This window comes from Bos indicus x Bos taurus, chromosome 21, assembly GCF_003369695.1.
Source record: "Bos indicus x Bos taurus breed Angus x Brahman F1 hybrid chromosome 21, Bos_hybrid_MaternalHap_v2.0, whole genome shotgun sequence".
NCBI lineage: Eukaryota > Metazoa > Chordata > Mammalia > Artiodactyla > Bovidae > Bos > Bos indicus x Bos taurus.
The window spans coordinates 56629310-56648347 of NC_040096.1; the positions used below are offsets into that span (position 1 = coordinate 56629310).

At 37.2% G+C, this 19038-nt stretch overlaps 1 protein-coding gene across 3 annotated transcripts in view; it reads right to left on the reverse strand.

Annotated features, from left to right (window-relative positions):
* TRIP11 (thyroid hormone receptor interactor 11) overlaps positions 1-19038 on the reverse strand; it is a 70295-nt gene that overhangs the window by 12714 nt on the left and 38543 nt on the right. For all 3 annotated transcript variants that reach the window (XM_027521894.1, XM_027521895.1, XM_027521896.1), the window contains 3 exons: positions 17217-17380; positions 14858-14961; positions 10045-10144 (listed from right to left, as the gene is read on the reverse strand). In XM_027521894.1, the coding sequence (XP_027377695.1) occupies positions 10045-10144; positions 14858-14961; positions 17217-17380 (368 nt within the window). The remainder of the gene's footprint in view (positions 1-10044; positions 10145-14857; positions 14962-17216; positions 17381-19038) is intronic.

Below are 19038 nucleotides of genomic sequence, written 5' to 3' on the forward strand. Positions count from 1 at the left end.
AAAATTTTCATTATCAGAATATAAGCTAGTCCTGAGCTAGTGAGAAAGAGAACTGACAGTGTGACTATCCTCGAAAACATGCAGAGGACTATTTAAACTTCAAGTAGCAGTTTAAGCGGACACTGATACTTGAGTCTAGAAAACAACCTTGGACTTTGGGGGAAAGGGTTGGAAGGGTGGTATTAACTAGGAAAGACTTAGAAAAGAAAGTTGAATACTGACTTCAAAGATCCCTACAGATTGCTCTTTTCTCCAGGCATACCTATTCTCCTCCCATCAGATTCTCAATACTTCTCCACAAAAACTGCATACTAATTCAAACCACAATTTGAAATCAGAATTGTATTTATATGGGCAGGCAAAATACAGTTATTCAGAAGTGAGTATCTAGCCAAATACAACATCCCTGTGAAATAACCTAAAAACATGCCAAAATAATTCTTTGGAAATTATAAGGGGAAAAAAGGGCAGGGACAGGGTACACTTTAAAGTTGAGCAACAAAGTAACTGGGATTGGTCTGGTTTAGGTTAAGAGTTACTCTGAATATCTGACATCCTAAAACCATACTAGAGCCTCTTCTCTGTAATACTGAGAGACGGTGCCAGGGTCTTCATCACCTGATTTAAAATCAAAAGTAAACATAAAATGTGAGTGACTACAACAAATCAGTACAACACAATTTTCCATTTTATTTGCGGTTAGCAACACTGTACTATAATACTGTCTTTAGAAAGCACTGTAAAATTAGGTCACACTCCTTACAAACTCACTGGCTGTTTTATGACTAAGCTCCCTTGGACAAGACTCAAGTTTATTTAACAGCCACCTGACCAAGAAAGGGTTTCCCTGATGGTTAATATGGTAAAGAATCTGCCTGCACACTGCAGGCAGGCCTGGGTTCGATCCCTGGGTTGGGAAGATCTCCTGGAGAAGGGAATGGCAACCAACTCTAGTATTCTTGCCTGGAGAATTCCATGGACGGAGGAGCCTGGCATGCTACAGTCCATGAGGTCACAAAGAGTCAGACATAACTGCACGACTAATATACACTCACTGAGAAAAGAAAGGTGGCTGGAGCAGGACTTGAGAGTCAGAAGACCTGCATGAAATCGCGCTCCTGTCCCAAGACCTGAAATATGAATCACGGTCCTGTCACCAGGGCCAGACTTCACTGTCTATTTTGCAAAATGAGCTTGCTTATCTCAAGAAATTTTGAGAGAACCTACTGAGTGATTAAATATGACTTTTCAAAATAGTAAAGTGCTACATAAAGTACTAGAACTCATTCATATGATTTCGTAAAATACCATCTTTCAACCTTGCCTAACTATTATCAATAATATGTATCACTTTGGTTAACGTTAACATTGATAGCTTTTCCTTCATTTTGCCTTGTCATCTTTACAAACTAAGGCAAAGAAGTCAATACAAGGAAGAAAAGAACATTAGAAATATGGTTTTATTATAGGTATGTCTACAGATGTAGATTTGTCGGGCTAGAAGTGAGAACACATGAGAGCTTTGCTCCAGAAAAAAAGGGACAAGACTGCTCCTTGCTGGTTACGGTTTTCTCAGGTGACTGAGAAATTTACGGGAGTGGTGGAGGCCTAGTCCTCATCCTGTGCAGTGGTCCCATGGGAAACCCACTCATTAATTAAAAGACTTGCTTCTCTGGGGGTTGCACATAAAAGCTGGCCATTCAGTGACCTGAGCAGTCACAGTAGTCTTTGATTGTCAAAGGCAGAATCCAAGACTCTTAAGACGGGCTCAAACAACTCTGGGGTGACTCCTGGAGGAGTTAAGCTCACAAGTAGCACATGGGCCCACTACACAATTTCACTAGTGATTTTTATCCCTGACAAATTCAACTTAAAATGGGAAACAGAATCTCAAAAACCGAAACAAAGGGGTGTCAGAAATCTAACCTCTGACTAACACTCCAGCAAGATTCATGTATAATACGTACGGAGCTCATACTTACAAGTATTTAGTTATTTGGGGCTTCTCTGGAAGCTCAGCTGGTATAGAACCCACCTGCAATGCAGGAGACCCTGGTTTGATTCCTGGGTCAGGAAGATCCCCTGGTGAAGGAACAGACCACCCACTCCAGTATTCTTGGGCTTCCCTGGTGGCTCAGTTGGTAAAGAATCCACCTGCAATGTGGGAGACTTGGGTTTGATCCCTGGGTTGGGAAGATCCCCTGGAGGAGGGCATGGAAACCCACTTCGGTACTCTTGCCTGGAGAATCCCCATGGACAGAGGAGCTTGGCGGGCTACAGTCCATGGGGTCGCAAAGAGTCGGACATGACTGAGCGACTAAGCGGATCACACCACCCTTATGGCAGAAAGTGACGAGGAACTAAAAAGCCTCTTGATGGAAGTGAAAGAAGAGAGTGAAAAAGTTGGCTTAAAGCTCAATATTCAGAAAATGAAGATCATGGCATCCGGTCCCATCACTTCATGGCAAATAGATGGGGAAACAGTGGAAACAGTGTCAGACTTTATTTTTTTGGACTCCAAAATCACTGCAGATGGTGACTGCAGCCATGAAATTAAAAGATGCTTACTCCTTGGAAGGAAAGTTATGACCAGCCTAGATAGCATATTCAAAAGCAGAGACATTACTTTGCCAACAAAGGTCCGTCTAGTCAAGGCTATAGTTTTTCCTGTGGTCATGTATGGATGTGAGAGCTGGACTGTGAAGAAAGCTGAGCACCCAAGAATTGATGCTTTTGAACTGTGGTGTTGGAGAAGACTCTTGAGAGTCCCCTGGACTGCAAGGAGATCCAACCAGTCCATTCTGAAGATCAGCCCTGGGATTTCTTTGGAAAGAATGATGCTAAAGCTGAAACTCCAGTACTTTGGCCGCCTCATGAGAAGAGTTGACTCATTAAAAAAGACTCTGATGTGGAGAGGGATTGGGGGCAGGAGGAGAAGGGGACGACAGAGGATGAGATGGCTGGATGGCATCACTGACTCGATGGACGTGAGTCTGAGTGAACTCCGGGAGTTGGTGATGGACAGGGAGGCCTGGCGTGCTGCGATTCATGGGGTCGCGAAGAGTCGGACACGACTGAGAGACTGAAGTGAACTGAACTAAAGCACAGCACACAGATATGTCAGTAAATAAGCTGGGTCTGGTGTCTTACTTGCACTGGCTGCCTAAAAAATAAATTTAAATCTGATATATTAAATCTAATATAAGGAGATTTAGCCTCTTTGGTCAATTAAATATAATCAAAGCAAAAGCTAAAAATTTAATGGTCTTATTAACAGAATTTCAACTTATACAAGCACTTTCACTATAACAGCAAATTATAGTTTTAAATATAAAGGCACCCTGTATTTCTTTACATTTGAAGACGTATTACCATCTGCTTGGTCTTATAACTCAATTCTTTTCAACCATTTCAACAGAATTTTTATGGTGAATGCTTTCTTGTTCCATAATTATAATTATTAATTACAGAATGAAAAGTAATTTTTGAAACTCCATTTCCTAGCAGAGAACTCACAAAAAAAATTTATGAATACAGTATATCCTCATTAACGAGTTTTAATAGACTAGAATCTGATTAAGCTCAATTATCAATGTTGAAGTCTACTGGATTATTTGTACAGTTAAGTTAGAATTAGTACATGTATATGAAAGAGACTTTATGTAAATATTTTAATATAACCAGATCAAATTAACTTTCCCTCTCCACCTTCCTCTCTCAACCATTTAAATTAAAATTCAGATAATCTGTACTGCATTCTTCCATATCAAACAAACAATTTTTTTTAAGAGACTGAATATTGTGAATCAAGTTATAAATTTAATTTTTAAATTTAAAAATTAAAAATTTAAAATATGACACAGACCTGTCATATTGCAAAAGAAAGGGCCTCAATTGGGTCAGTAACGAGTAAAGTCATAATAATAATTTTGCCACTTACTGAATATCATCACCACTGTATACTAGTATGTACTGATTTATATTAATGACAAATGGCTTTCTAAGCTACAGACTAAACCGTGACCCATTTCTGAAAGCTGTTGGAAATCAGCATGGACTAAATCTGATACAAAGAAATGTTTGTTCAGCCCACAGGGTTTTTCTTTTCTAACTTAAATTACATGTCACATCAAAGTCTACATTTCTGGTGTCTTCTGAAAGATCTGAAGATTTAGCAACCCTGGACCCACTTTCCTGCATGGCAACAGTTGGATGAAGAGAATCTGTTGCCCCCTATAAGAAACTCTCCAGTTCCCCTGTCTCTACTTAGTCCTATTTGCTATACTATACTAAATTATAGTATAATTTAGCCCCAGTTTAAAACTTGTGTTCATGATCCAACAGCTTACTCCCACCTCTGCCTTCTGCACACTCCACACCAGTGCAGCACACACGCATAATGAGTCCACTAGATCCTCAGCCAGTTTCCAGATCTGATGCTGTTTCCTATGAATTCCTCCCTCTCTCTAGAATGTTCCTTCCCAACTCTCTGCCTGCTTCACTGGACATATTCACCATTCAAGTGAGGGCAAGTATAGCTTTCACTAGCCTTTTCTACCCTTCCATATCACCATTATGGGTAGAATAGATTGTCTTCCTTTTCAAATAGCTTGTTGCAAGTATGTGACTATCCTCCTGAACTCTTGTCCCCTATCTTTGTATCTTGAGCACTTATTTTAGTGCTTGGCACACAGCAGAAAACAACGAATCTGTGACAAATAAAAGAATGACTGCTTTTTCTCTGGGAAGGGAGACTATCTGAGACTGTAACACAGGACAAAAAGAATAAATGATTTATCTTATGAATTACTCGTCTATATGAAGAAAAAGACACAAAACACATTAAGTCAAAAATTCTCAAAGTTACATATTTTGCTTTTCCCTTTATACTTAGAAGAACTAATAAAACATACATTTTAAAAATATAACCATTAAAAAATTAAAAAGAAATAAAACCATTATGTTGAAAAGGGCCTATTTACCTAATTGACACAAGCTTTTTTCTTAATTAAAAATTTTGACATTTTCTAGTACACCCAGATGTTTATATCATCACAATTTTTTAACTATTTATGGCAACTCAGAAAACTGCATCTGGTATTTCTTATATGTTTCCTCTAAAATCACAACTTCTGCCAAAAACATCTATAAAGAAATCCCTCAAAAGGTTTGGGTAACAAAGCGTCTGGGAATGTATCTGGCCTATGTTCAACAGGACATTATATGTTTTCTTGTATAAATCATGTCCTGGAAAACGGAATGTCTTTATTTAAAATAAAAAATCCACCATCCAGCACCATAAAGGTGGCTCCATGAAAAACAGTTTAAACATTTTATATCTGTAGTTTTAAAATGTTTTTATGCTTCATATTACAGTTGGTTTACTGGGGCTCATTTTATACATTCTTCTAGATTTTCTTTAAAAAAACACTCTAAGGAAATTTTCCATTCTCAACTCATAGAAGACTTTTTTAAAAAGCAGTAACAAAACCTTAAAAAAAAAAATCAGTGACGGGGCCCTTTAAGATACGGCTATAAAACTGGCGCACAGACTGAAAGACTTCCCCGGGGCTGGAATCCAAACTTGCGTTGCTTATGAAAACTTATTTTTCTTGGTGTACCATAAAATTTACCAGCCTTTTCAATAATAGTTATCAAAACAGTAATTCTTTTGTGCTTCCTATTCCAATTTTATCCAACCATTTTCACTTTAAGCAGGAATTTATCTCAAGGATGACGATAGAGAATAATAAGCAAAAGAAAGAAAATGTTAAATTTGTCCATGAACATAGCCATATAACACATCTTTCAGTGGTTCAGCTGTAGTCTAGGTTTCCATAGGTGTACATTCTCCCATGAATGACAATTTCACAGAAATTCTGAACTCTAATCAACTCAGAATAGTTCATGAAAGACATTATCCTACCTGCTTCACAGAGGACCAATGTCTTAAGTTTGAAAAAAATCAGTAAAATCTAGGATGGCATGTGAAATAAGTCTTTGGACCTACACTGAAAAAGAACACTTACAGAAAAAATGCTGAAAAAATAATTTCTAAAAGGAAAGAAAGCAGCAATTCTTCTACCAGCCAACACTACCTATTAAATTATAGCACCTACAGGATCTGAGGGTTTCTTTTCATTGTGACTTTCCCACAGTGTGTGGGGCTGGGGGGTGAGGGGGAGAAGACAAAGAACTTACACTTTGGGAGTAAAATCTTACTACTAGTTTAGAGCTCTGTCTACTCAGGTTTCTTTTCTCCATGGAATGTCCCTAACCCTTAATAGGATTCTTGGAGAACTAAATACGCACTCTCTGACAGAGCTGAGCACCACTGTCTTAAACTATGAACCTATGGTGTGTATCTAGGCCAGGTGTTACCTCCTTAACTAAGTTCCTATAAAAAAGAGAAGTAGGGGGTGCTCCTAACTAGTATCTCACACAGTGTCTAACATGAAGCCAAGTAGTTGGTTCACATTAAGTATTTAACACCTGATTAAGGCATCATCATATTTTTCACACAAAGCCTGTAAATACTCAGGACTCATCACCACAATTGCACATACACAGCACTAACAATTATCTACTCTAAGAAAGACTGAAATCATCAACAACCTACTGTTTTAATACTGGTGTTATAAGCAATAGCTCCCTTTTCATACGTTTGACCAGACTGAATCATCTCATCTCTGGTAGCAATGACATAAGCATTTCAAATAAAATAATGCTTTTTAAAATGAGTTTCCTAATATTGTTTAAATGCTGAAATGCATATCAACTAATCATCGAATAGTCCACAGATGCTTAGAAATAAAAGAATACTTTGCCTCTACGATTCAAGTTTCTATGTACTTTCTTGCAACAAAAGCCAATCTGTCTTTTTCAAAACTGTTTCTCCTGGCAAATATTTTTGCTGTCTGGCCAAGTTTTGCGTTAAAAATAAAGTACAGTATTACAACATCAATCAACATTTAAAGTACTTAATGATCTATGAAAGAAAATATACAATGATTCTTTTGCAACAACCAAGCCAATCAAAGTTTTATTTATATTATCAAATCAAAAATGCAGCTTTGAGAAAATAAAATCACATTTGTGTTTAGAGATCTAAAAGTAATATTAAGCACTTAGGTAATAAAAGAAAACAGACTGTTAAGAAGAGCTTAAATGACAAGAATGACTTAAAGACATAACAGAACTAACTGTCCCTTTAACCCCCTCCCCTTCCCGTCTGTGCAACACTGGCCTCTTGCCTGCCCTTTCAAAGACCAGTTGTATAAGCATAATAAGAGCTTTTTCTGTGGTTAATATTAACTTCACAAAATGAGTCCAGAATTCTATATATTTACAATGAATATTACTTTTAACTTTTTACATGAATAGGGACCTAGGCCACCTAAGCCTTGTCACTTACAATCAAAATCTAAAAATATTCTACTACTGAGGATTTAAATGGGTGCCTGAACAAATTACTAAGTAGTGTAGGGACTCTGAAAATATTTAGTAACTACAATAAGTCACAGCATTTTTTTCTTTCTTATCATCTACTGGGAAAAACACGGGTAGTTGTCTAAAAGGGGAGGTGAACTTAAATATTACAGTAGCATGACATACAGTTGAGTTGTCACAGACCAAGAAGTTGGCTCAGAATACTGCCTTTTTACCTATATTAGTCTAGCCCTTCCCGAAGATATCGATTCTTTGGCTAATCCCTTGACTGCTCAGTGTGTCTCCTTCAGGTTGCCATATGTCTTCCAGGCAAAGCTGTAGATATGCAGATGACACCACCCTTATGGCAGAAAGTGAAGAGGAACTAAAAGGCCTCTTGACGAAAGTGAAAGAAGAGAGTGAAAAAGTTGGCTTAAAGCTCAACATTCAGAAAATGAAGATCATGGCATCCGGTCCCATCACTTCATGGCAAATAGATGGGGAAACAGTGGAAACAGTGTCAGACTTTATTTTTTTGGACTCCAAAATCACTGCAGATGGTGACTGCAGCCATGAAATTAAAAGATGCTTACTCCTTGGAAGGAAAGTTATGACCAGCCTAGATAGCATATTCAAAAGCAGAGACATTACTTTGCCAACAAAGGTCCGTCTAGTCAAGGCTATGGTATTTCCTGTGGTCATGTATGCATGTGAGAGTTGGACTGTGAAGAAAGCTGAGTGCCAAAGAACTGATGCTTTTGAACTGTGGTGTTGGAGAAGACTCTTGAGAGTCCCTGGACTGCAAGGAGATCCAACCAGTCCATTCTAAAGGAGATCAGCCCTGGGATTTCTTTGGAAGGAATGATGCTAAAGCTGAAACTCCAGTACTCTGGCCACCTCATGTGAAGAGCTGACTCATTGGAAAAGACTCTGATGCTGGGAGGGATTGGGGACAGGAGGAGAAGGGGACGACAGAGGATGAGATGGCTGGATGGCATCTCCGACTCAATGGACGTGACTTTGAGTGAACTCCGGGAGATGGTAATGGACAGGGAGGCCTGGCGTGCTGCGATTCATGGGGTCGCAAAGAGTCGGACATGACTGAGCGACTAAACTGAACTGAACTGAAAGCTGTAGTTACAGTGGCCTTCAACCCAACTAGACTGTTTTCCAAATAAACACTGCCTCTGGGTAAGGGCAACCATTTCAATATTTAGGGTATACTATCCCATCTTCAAAGGAGATATATACAGAACAAAATACAAGTTAGCCTATAAACAACTGTTTCCTGACAAGAAATAGAGCAACATGGAAAGATTATGAACTTTGGTCAAGGATAAAAGATCAGAGTTTAAATCTCAGTGTCTTTAACTTATAAACTGGAACTAATACCGCCTACTTTAGTTTCTTGTGAAAGGTAAATAAAATATGAGAAGACTAAAGAATACAGTACATGTATATAAAATGCCCATGTAGACCCCATATATAACTGTTTCCTTGTCCATTTCCAGCCCCTCGATTACATTGAGAGTTCCATGGCTGGCCAAATCTTACAAAGCAAACAGAGGACTTTTAGTTGGGCACTAATCTGCCTCAGATTATTGACCTTAAGGATACGACTTCACATTCTCTTAGTACTTTTTTTATTTCTAACAATCTCTCATCTCCTGTCTCCTGCTTGTTTTAGGCCAACTTATCTGGCCTGTCCCTTGGTATCCACAATTCAGTGATTTGTCTGCTTGCCTCCTTAATGTCCAGGTCACCGTTTTCTGGTGTCTGACAGTGTTTGTGCTGTGCCATCTCCTACTTTTGCCTGTTTCTATCTCATGTTACGAGGTGCTTCTTAATTCCTTAATTACATGCCTTGGTACTACTGCTCCTAACCCACCCCCTGAAGCTGATACATTTCTAGGTTCTCATCACCCTTCTGATAATCTTTAATCATTACCTACTAAATGCAGCCATAGAATAGCTTCAACTTCCTGGGGACCATTAAATCAGAGATTAAACAAGGACATGCCATCTCTGTCAGCAGTCAGTTAACAAAGCATGATGAATCACCTGGTTATCTGAGGCCCAACTGATAATCCTAAACACAGGACTCACCCTAGGGAAGTGACAGGGCCTATGAGATAATTTACAAGCATCAAAAAATACATGAGTGCCTACATGTAAAGCATCATCTATAATTGTAACACGCTAGTTATAGGCAGACATTCATTCCACAAAAAGTTACTCTTTTACTTAAGAACACTGCCTCCTTTAACATATCAGATAGCTTTAGGCAGAATGAACATGGATTAAACAGGGAAAAGTCACACTGTGACAAGCTGACTCAGTCAAATCTATCCCTTAGATGGTCAACAAGGTGGCAGAAAGCACAGCTGAACAGCCTCAATATTCAGAAGAACTAACCAGTAGATAGCCAGGGCCAACTTATGACTCTGGTTTCACTAGGAGCCGTATTCAAATCAAAGTAAACTGATCATGGGGGACAGAAGTGGAAGTCACATTCTAGCAGAAGTTGTTCTCACTCGACTGTACCAACGCATGGCAGGACACTACATCTGATTCAACACTGGTATTGCAGGAAAAAAGAAAAAGGAAAAAACCTACTTTGTTTCTTAAGTTCTTCAATTTGTTCTTCCTTTAAATCTAACTGTTCTGTAAGTCTTGATGCCGAATCTAATGCAGCATTTGCTTCATCCAAACGTTCCTGAGGAAGAAAAGTTCATTAAGAAGCAGCATGCAAAAACTACTGCACAAACTATAGAGCTGGAAGACAGCTTAAAGTCAATCAATCCCTTTCAGCTGATGAAGCCATATTTCTCTGACCTTGGGCAAGTTCATTTGATACTGCTAAGTATGAAAGATAACACACTCCACAACATCATAATGTCTCTTTCAGAGGAATTATATATTATAAAGGAGAGAGAATGCTATTAAAAGACGACATGGTGACAAAAATTTTAAAGGTGACAATAATAAGAAAAAACTATGAAAAAGATAAAAAAGTCAAGAAATATAGCAACAAATGTTCGTTTTAATTTTGCAAGTCTGATGGGTATAAAAGTGATGTTTATTACTTTAATTTTTATTTCTCTACATACCAGTGGATTTGAGCATTTTTTCGTGTTTATAGGACAGCTGGAACTACCCTCATGCAAAAATCTTCACACACCTTGCCCATTTTTCCATTGAGAAGTCCTTCTCTCGTAAGCTAGTCTGTAAGAGCACCTTGTATAGCAGATATGAACACTCTGTCATCAGTGTTACAAATACAGTCAAACACGTCCTACTTTGCTTCTTGAGTTTTAGTTGATGTTAGGCTCCTCCCTGCCTCTGGACTACACATGTGGTCGTCTAGATTTTTTTTGCAAAATATTTTTCTTTTTTAACATTTATATTTTTAAAATATAAAAGTTAAAGATATAAATGACACAGGATGAGATGGTTGGACGGCATCACTACCTCAATGGACAGGAGTGTGAGCAAACTCTGGGAGATAGTGAGGACAGGGAAGCCTGGTGTGCTGCGTGTCCATGGGGTGGCAAATAGTCAGACACAAATTAGCGACTGAACAACAACCACTTTTAAAACAGTACTTCTCAGTGGAAGTGCTTTTGATATTCCTGGCCCCTACCCACTTGCCAGAGGACCCACCCAGTCACTGTAACGGCCAAGAACAGCTCCAGACTTCCAGCACCCCTCACAGTTAAGAAATCCTTGCTTGAATACAATTGGAATTTACTTTTGTATACAGTGTAAGATAGGGTCCAATTTTATTTTCTTCAGTATAAATAGCCAGTTGTGCCAACACTGTTTATTAGTTAATCTACTCTTTTCCTCATTAAATTAAAAGTAGTTTAGAATTTAGTTTTCAATTCTCAAATGTAACTTGGGCTCCATTTCTGGATTCTCCTTCTGTTCTACTAATCTAGTCAATATGGTATTGATTTATGGCTCTATTTTGACATTTAGCAGGCAAGTCCCTCCTCACTATTGTTCTTTTACACAATTTTCTTGGTTATTCTCAAGGATTCAACCACAAAAATGTGAGATCACAGTTTCATCATCTTGAATCAGGGTGTGATAGCTTTTTCGTTTGTAGTATCATCTTGGATAGGCTAGTCCCCAGTTATCCAAATGTAATGTAGATGTTGCTATGAAGATATTCTGTAAAAGTGATAAATGCTCCTGATCAGCTGAATTTAAGGAAGGCATATTATCCTGAATAATCAGGGTGGGCCTGACTGAACCAGTTGAAATATCTTGAAACTAGAACTGGGTTTTCTCTATAAAAGAGAAGCAAATTCTATCTGTGGACAGCAGCGTCAGCCCATGCCCACTTCAGTTCATCCTGTTTGTGATTTACATTCTTGACCACCTGGGGACAACAGCTTTGGCCCAAACCTATGAGTTCCAGCCTGCCTGTGATGTAACCTTTCCATACTATCAAACCTGCGAATTTCCAACTTGTTTAGCCAGACCCCACAATCATATCACCAATTTCACGTAATAAATCTCCTATGTGTGAATCTGTATCTAGTATACACATCAACGTATATGTGTATATGTGTGTGTGTGCATATGTGTACACACATACACATCCTACTGGTTCTGCTTTTCAGGCTGAACCTTGACTGATAGAGAAGCTGAAACAAAAAATTTTAAATGAAAAAAACTAACATTTGAAATCTACAAGATTAAATTTAGTATAAATTTAAACTTTCAAATGAATTTGTTAACCTCACAGCATTTATAGTTAAGAAAATATAATTTTTTAAGAAATTATTACAGCTTAAAACTATACTAAAAGATTTTTGAAAATTAAAGTTTAGATTCCACTACTCATTTTACCATTTTTTGGGTTTTTATTTCATTAATTTCAACTTTTATCTTTACTAATTCCCTCTCAGTTTCTTCTGATTTGTTTTTCTAAATATATATTACATTTTAAATTTTTAAAAACAAAGTCAGTTTAAAAAGAAGATCTGGACTTATAACAGTAGCAGACTAGATGTTTTGGACCCACTGAAAACAATTAAAAGCATCAGATGAAATAAATTTTTAATGTGTTAATGAGCTGATCAGAAAGTAAACACCAATGGTGAATAAACATTTTAAAAGATGCTAGACCTAACTACTAGAAATGCAAATTAAAACCCTAAGATAGATAGCCCTTCTCACCAACCACACTGCTTTTTCATACTGCTCATGGGGTTCTCCAGGCAAGAATACTGGAGTAGTTTGCCATTCCCTTCTCTAAGGAAGAAGCTGGGAAACACTGAGGGCAGGAGGATGAGATGGTTAGATGATACCACCAACTCAATGGACATGAGTTTGAGCAAGTCCAGGAGACAGTGAAGGACAGGGAAGCCTGGCAAGCTGCAGTCCATGGGGTCACAAAGAGTCAGATACAACTTAGTGAACAACAACCAACCACGCTGGTGAAAACTTTAAAAATTCTGTTAATGGTAGTGTTGCCAGAGATGTATTAATAGAACAAGAACACAAAGTACTACTGGCAGGAGAAAATCATCACAAATGCTTTAGAAAACAAGTTGCCACCAAATCTAGTAAAGTTGAAATTGCCCATATATATCCCATGAGCCAGCAATTCCAATCAAGATACACACCTGAAACTCATGTATGTGCACCAGACGATATTGCTGTTCAGTCACTAAGCTGTGTTCGACTCTTCATTTTTTTTGCATATGTGCGTCCAACTCTTTGTGACCCCATGAACTGCAGCATGCCACGCTTCCCTGTCCTTCACTATCTCCTGGAGTTTGTTCAAGCCCATGTCCACTGAGTCAGTGACATCATCCAACCATCTCATCCTCTGTCATCCCTTCTCCTCCTGCCCTCAATCTTTCCCAGCATCAGGGTCTTTTCCAATGAGTTGAGATATCAACAAGGAAATTCATAACCACATTGTTTGTATAGCAGATAATGGAAATGTCCTTTATCAATAAAATAGGTAAATAAATTATATATTCATGCAATGAAAACAGCAGTGAAAATAATGAACCTTCTAACATAGTAATATGACTGAAATTTATGAAAATGACACTAAGCAAAAAAAAAAGTCTCAGAAGAATTCGATTTACATACAGTTTAGAATTCCATTTATACAGTTTAAAAATATTTTATAATATATCCAAACAATGTATTATAAAAAGACACAGATATATTCAATAAAACCATAAAGGAAAACAAGGGGATAAAAAGCATAAAAGGTGCTAAGGAGAGGAGGAGAAGTGGAGGGATGCTTACGGAACTTCAATGGGTGACATTCTATTTCTTGTACAAGATGGTGAGTATGTGAGTATTTGCTGTACTGCTATTCCTATATTATCTAAATATTGTTTTGCACAATCCTCTAAATTAATGTTATCCCCAATCTCAAAGACATGATCATAAAACATGACTCAAATAGAAGTTATTTAATACTAGAACAACACATTTTAATGAAAATAAGATGCTAAAGTTTATAAAAAAAAAAAAAAAAAAAACCTAGTGTGTGTGCTAAGTCACTACAGTCATGTCCAACTCTTTGCAACCCTATAGATTGTAGCCAACCAGGGTCCTCTGTCCATGGGATTTTCCAAGCAAGAATACTGGAGTGGGTTGCCATTTTCCTCCTTCATCAGGGGATCTTTCCAACCCAGGGGAGGAACCCAGGTCTTCTGCACTGCAGGCAGATTCTTTACCGTCTGAGCCACCAGAGAAGCCCTAATACTAGAACATTTTAATGAAAATAAGATGCTAGATATTATATGAGTAAGTTTATAATAAGAAAAATCTAGACTACAATACTATTTATGTGAAAATTTCAGATGAATTTGCAACCCTCTATGCTGATCATTTTCTGGAAGATAACATGACATTTTGGTAATAAAACTCAAGTTGAAAAAAGTAATGAGTAAATACTGTTTTGCAGTCACTCAACATTTAGTAAACATTTCAAACCATTAAAGGAAATATCTTTTCAATATGAGGGTTCATTTTACTTCTTATATATAATTTTTTATGTATAGCAATAATAATAAAGAGAAAAATATTTTAAAGAATTAGTCTGCAAAAGAAAAAAATCTAATGGGATAATACACATTATTTTAATCCATGTGAAACAGTACCCAATATATTTTGTTGAAAAGAGAAAATTATAAAGTCAAAAGTATACACTATTTTTTTAAAATGATCTCTAAGATGCCCACCTGTGCTAAAAATGGAAGTCTCATATTTGCTATGTCTATTCTAAACTATAAGTCACATGAGGGAAATTCTTAGTATCCTGTTCACTGCTATGTCCCAGCAACATTTACTAAATTAATTGTTCAGGAGATTATTTCCAAGAGAAAAATTGTACAAGTAATTGTTTTGTGAATAATAAAATTCACAAGAGTAAATTATTTCAACCAACCTGTAATGACACAAGTTTTCCTTCCAGATTTTCTGCTTTTTTCTTCCATTCAGCAACAAGCTGTTTGTGCTTTTCTAGTTCAGCAGAATACATAGCTTTTTCCTCTAAAGAGGAGAAAAAAGTTACATTAGCATTTCATAATTGTGTGATAAAATTATATAATTATATTATATAATATATATATTATATATTATATAATATATATATAATAATTATATAATATAAAATATAAAAAGTGTGATAAAATTATAATTTTAAACCACTTGAAACTTTAATAATACAACAAAAACATTAATAGCTCAAATGTCTCAACAAGAAAATTATATATGCCTTAGTAGTGATGTTAACCGGAATTAAATTAATGAGATCAGTTTCCTCTGCTTAAATCTTTCTCCAGATCTTGCAAACTTTCCTTCCCTTCAGAACTCTATTCAAATATCAGTATTTCCTCTTTAGCAAAGCTTTCTCTATGGCCTCAGCCACTATCACACTATCTTGTACATTTAAAATTCAAAACTCTTACATTTAACCCTTACATTTAAAATTCAAAATTTCAACCACAGGAGTAACCCTGATATGTACATATGTACAAATGTAAAGGTTTGCTCAGTTACAAAACTATGACTTTCGTTATTTCAGTAGCATCACATCCTCTAAGCACCTCCTCCCTACTAGCAGTTCATTCATTCTCAGTAATTACTGAATGTATGAACTAACAAATGGATGGGTGAATGATCTAAAGGGAGTAAATCTAGGGATGGGAAGTAGATGTGAAAAAGTGTATTTGGTTATCAGGGTACCATTCACAGTACCAGGTCCTATTACTACTATGTGTCTAGAAAAGTACTTTCCACCCAAATGAGAAAATGCAGTTAAAGTATAGATGAACAGTTAAGAACAAATTAACCAATAGTTCAAAGGACAGTAATTATTGATGATTAACTCTTCAAAGTGGATTCAACCTCCAACTGACAAAGGACCATATAGTCAAAGCTATGGTTTTTCCAGGAGTCATGTACGGATGTGAGAGCAGGACCATAAAGAAGGCTGAATGCTGAAGAATTGATGCTTTAGAACTGTGGTGCTAGAGAAGACTCCTGAGAGTCTCTTGGACACCAGGGAAATCAAAGCAGTCAATCCGAAAGGAAATCAACCCTGAATATTCATTGGAAGGACTGATGCTGAAGCTGAAGCTCCAATATTTTGGCCACTGATGCAAATAGCTGACTCACTGGAAAAGACCCTGAGGCTGGGAAAGACTGGAGGCAGGAGAAGGGGGTGACAGAGGATGAGATGGTTGGATGGCATCACCAACTCAGTGGACATGAGTTTGAATCAACTCCAGGACATAGTAAAGGATAGGGAAGCCTCATGTGCTGCAGTCTATGGGGTCACAAAGAGTCAGACACGACTTAGCAACTGAACAACAAGTCTATCATAACACAGGCAGAAGGTGAGTGATAATTAATATAAATTTAATGTGTTAGTGTTCTTAGTGTTCTATAATTTGCTTCCAAAGAATCACAATACCATAAGGTATGCCTCTTTTGTAACTAGAAAATCTGCATATCAGGCTATCATCACAAGTGTTTTTTTTTAATGTAACACTGTTTCCAGTACTATATTATAAATATGACCATATTATTGTATACCATAAAGACTTTATAACCATTCATTAGTGTAAAGGCTAGGCTATCATAAAGCAATAACACTGCTTCTTCATTATCAATCATGAATCATTATACCTATAAATATGAATTTTTCACACATTTCACTTTTGATGTCTAGTGTTAGTAGTATATATAACATCTACAGTGTTTTTCTTATCATACAAGAGAATACTGATGCAGGCACTAATAGGCAAACAATTCATCTTGTAAACAGGTAACAGAAACTTATTGTATCAATAAACACAGTACAATAAATGTATTCTCTCTTCCTTATAATTTTTTTGATAACATTTCTTTTCTATAGCTTCCTTTTTTGTAAGAATACAGTATAGAGTATACACAACATATAAAAATGTGTTAATTGACTACTTACGATATCAGTAACGCTTTTGGTCAACAGTAGGCTATTAGGACTTAAGTGTGGGGGCTAGGGAAATCCCTGGCAGTCCAGTGTTAGGACTCCACTCTTTCACTGCAGGGGGCACAGGTTCAATCCCTGGTCGGGGAACTAAGATCCCTGAATGCCACCCAGCAGCCAAAAAAAAAAAAAGTGGAGTTAAGTTTGGGGGGACTCAAGTTATACGTGGATTTTCAACTGCAGTGGGGTGGGGGGGTCGGCATCCATGCATTGTTCAAGGGTCAACCGTACAATGACTTTTCTTCACTGAAAGACTGGCCATACAACTGACCTTGCTGGAAGTGCTCCAGGACCATCTGGAGGTTGGAGAGTGACAGCGCATACTGCTTCACTTGTTCCTGAGACACGGAAAGCTGTTGTGCAGTTTCATCCCTTTGCTTGGATACCATATTCAACTGTTCCTGCAATGACTCTACCTGTAAATTGGCTTGATGGCTTTGAACAGAAAGAATAAAAGTAAAACTGTTTCTGTTTGGACACTTTAACAAGATGAAATATCCTCCCTACATATTATAGCACTAAGTGCAAGTTATACTCAAAGTATTCAGATACTTTAACGAGATGAAACCTCTTCCCTCTGTTTTTTTGTGTGGTAAAATATACATAACATTTACCATTTTGATCACTTACTAGTGTACAGTTCAGCAGTCCTAAGTACACTCACATGGCTGTGTAACAATCACCACCAACCATCTTTAGAATGCTTTCCCTCTTCCTAAGCAGAAACCCCATGCCCAGTAACTTCCCCTCCCCCCCCCCGGGCACTACCATTCTACTTTCTGTCTCTATGAATCTCTCCTTCCCTACATTTCACTGCATGAAATTCAAGTTAGATTTCAAACAAACTTGAAGAGTTCCTCTGATCTTTGTTCTCTCTGCTTTTGTTAAATCAGTCATCCTTCCTGTGAAGGTGACTTTGAACAAAACAGCAGTCATTTTAAACAGAATTGTGCTGATCAAGAAATGTCAGCGTAAGAAAAATTCACAAATAGCCTGCAACTTTTGTTTCCAGGCTAAAACCCTTAGAGTGTAATATATCATAAACTTATATCGGTAAGCTATAAGGGATTCTGGAAGTCATTTTGTCCAACTCCCAACCTAACAAGCAACGGATTCTATGATACCCCCTTGTTTTTAGCACTCGCAATCCTAGTGAACTAACAAATTTCCAAAGGCTATCCCATTGATTAAATGCCCTAATTATGAGTTAATTAACTTTTACTATCATCTTTCTGTTTATATTAAATAATCCCTACACTTGTTCCAAATAATGAATCAAGTGATCCTTAAGAGATTTACAGAACACCTATAGGCTTATGTCACTGAGATACTTCTTTAATGTATAATTATTACATACAAAATACTGTAATAGCCTTTCCTAGGTTTGCAATACCCAGCCAGCTAAATTCTTATTCAGAGCAGCCCAATAAAGCCAATTAAGAGCAGCTCACTTTGAAGAAACTTTACACAACAGCACCCTCTTGTGGAAAGAGCAGTAAACTGATAACCAGAGGACTTAAATCCCCTCTTCTGTCCCTGGACTTTAACTTTGCCTGTTAACAAATCACTCAATTGTAAGGATGAAATGAACTGTGACATCATTCAAAATGTTAACAAATATAAGATATTACTATTGTTAAGGGCTCAAAACACCACAACTTTATTTTATAGATCTGAGTTACTTATACACCTAATACTTACTGGACAGCTCTGAAACTATGCATAACAATGTACACTGGGGGGAGGGTGTAAAATAGATGGCATCATTTCTACCCCCCAGTAACTTTACACTTCACTGGGTGGGAGAAAGCGTAAAGCAGGTCAATAATTACCTATACTCCAAAGTAAAATACAAGTGCTCTATCAAAGACTCAAACATCACACTAGGGTTTGATTTTAGATTTGAGGAGTGGGTTCCTAACCAAAGAATTCTTTATGAAGGAAGTGCTATTTGAAGAACAAGTGAGATTAACAAATACAACGGTTAGGGATCAGGCCCACTCTTTTTATAAAGAAAGAGTAGGAAACAAAAAGTAGGAAAATAGCTCTATCTGAAGAAGTGAGTAATAGTTGGGCTGGATGAAGATCATAGT